The sequence below is a fragment of the Stegastes partitus genome, unplaced genomic scaffold (genome assembly GCF_000690725.1).
Source record: "Stegastes partitus isolate 25-593 unplaced genomic scaffold, Stegastes_partitus-1.0.2 Scaffold101, whole genome shotgun sequence".
NCBI lineage: Eukaryota > Metazoa > Chordata > Actinopteri > Pomacentridae > Stegastes > Stegastes partitus.
In genome coordinates, this window is record NW_007577832.1 from 56786 (window position 1) to 57675 (window position 890).

General features: G+C 43.3%; 1 protein-coding gene across 1 annotated transcript in view; it reads right to left on the reverse strand.

Annotated features, from left to right (window-relative positions):
- Positions 1 to 361: 361 nt before the first annotated feature.
- The window catches only part of dclre1a (DNA cross-link repair 1A (PSO2 homolog, S. cerevisiae)), a 12631-nt gene continuing 12102 nt past the window's right edge, over positions 362 to 890 (reverse strand). The window contains exon 9 of the mRNA XM_008277571.1: positions 362 to 825. Coding sequence (XP_008275793.1) covers positions 659 to 825 — 167 coding nt within the window. The 3' untranslated portion in view covers positions 362 to 658. The remainder of the gene's footprint in view (positions 826 to 890) is intronic.

Here is an 890-nt window from a genome sequence, read left to right on the forward strand (position 1 = left end):
TACACCTCCTCCCGAGACTGAAGACACAAACACAGGAGTCAGGCACACACGAGGAGTTGAATTCCACATGAAAGAATTCCTGCTGCGTCTTTGAAAAGCCCGTTTTACGGAGACAGAGGGCCGTATCCGCGGTGCACGTCTCTGCTGCCTCAGAGATAAACTCCCGAAAGATCTGACGGCACACTTCAAAACAAGTGCACACATTCGAGGCCGCTACATGACGGCGGCTCTGCTCCTTATGTGGGGGCTGCTGCACAAATCCACCGAATTAGTTGATGCAATTTGATCTATCGTAACCTTGAAAAAACTAAAAATAAGATTAAAAAAAAAAAAGACAAGTAAATGAAGCAAAACTGCAAAGAACGTTTAAAACATTTATTTCTTTTAGCATAAAATTTTTGATTATATACAAAAACAAGACATTGAAATGATAATTGCACAGTTTCTAGAGCAGCATTTGCAGTGTACTGTTGGTAAAAATAGGCATGATTACAGCATCCAGATCAGTTCCAACATGTTTGTTATTGCCATCAATAAAAATGAACAAAATGAGTAGTGGTAAAATACATTTGTTCCCAAAGGTCTTATAGCACTTGTGAATGAACTCGCTTTACTCGGTAAGCAGCAGTTCTTGAAATACAGCCGACCGGCAAATAGGTTACAGTTTAGCTTTAGCTTCCGTGATCCACTCCCCGAAACACTTCTCCATGGCCTTCCTGCTGGCCCAGCTGCCCACGTTGACCGTGGGGATGATCTTGAGAGGCTGGAGCCACTGGACGAATCGCTTCAACTCCAGAAAGCTGCTGTGTTCACTGTACGGGATTCCTGTCAAAGAAACAGAAGGGATGTTATTATCAGGGCACCCACATGATGGAACTTACAGACCTTTG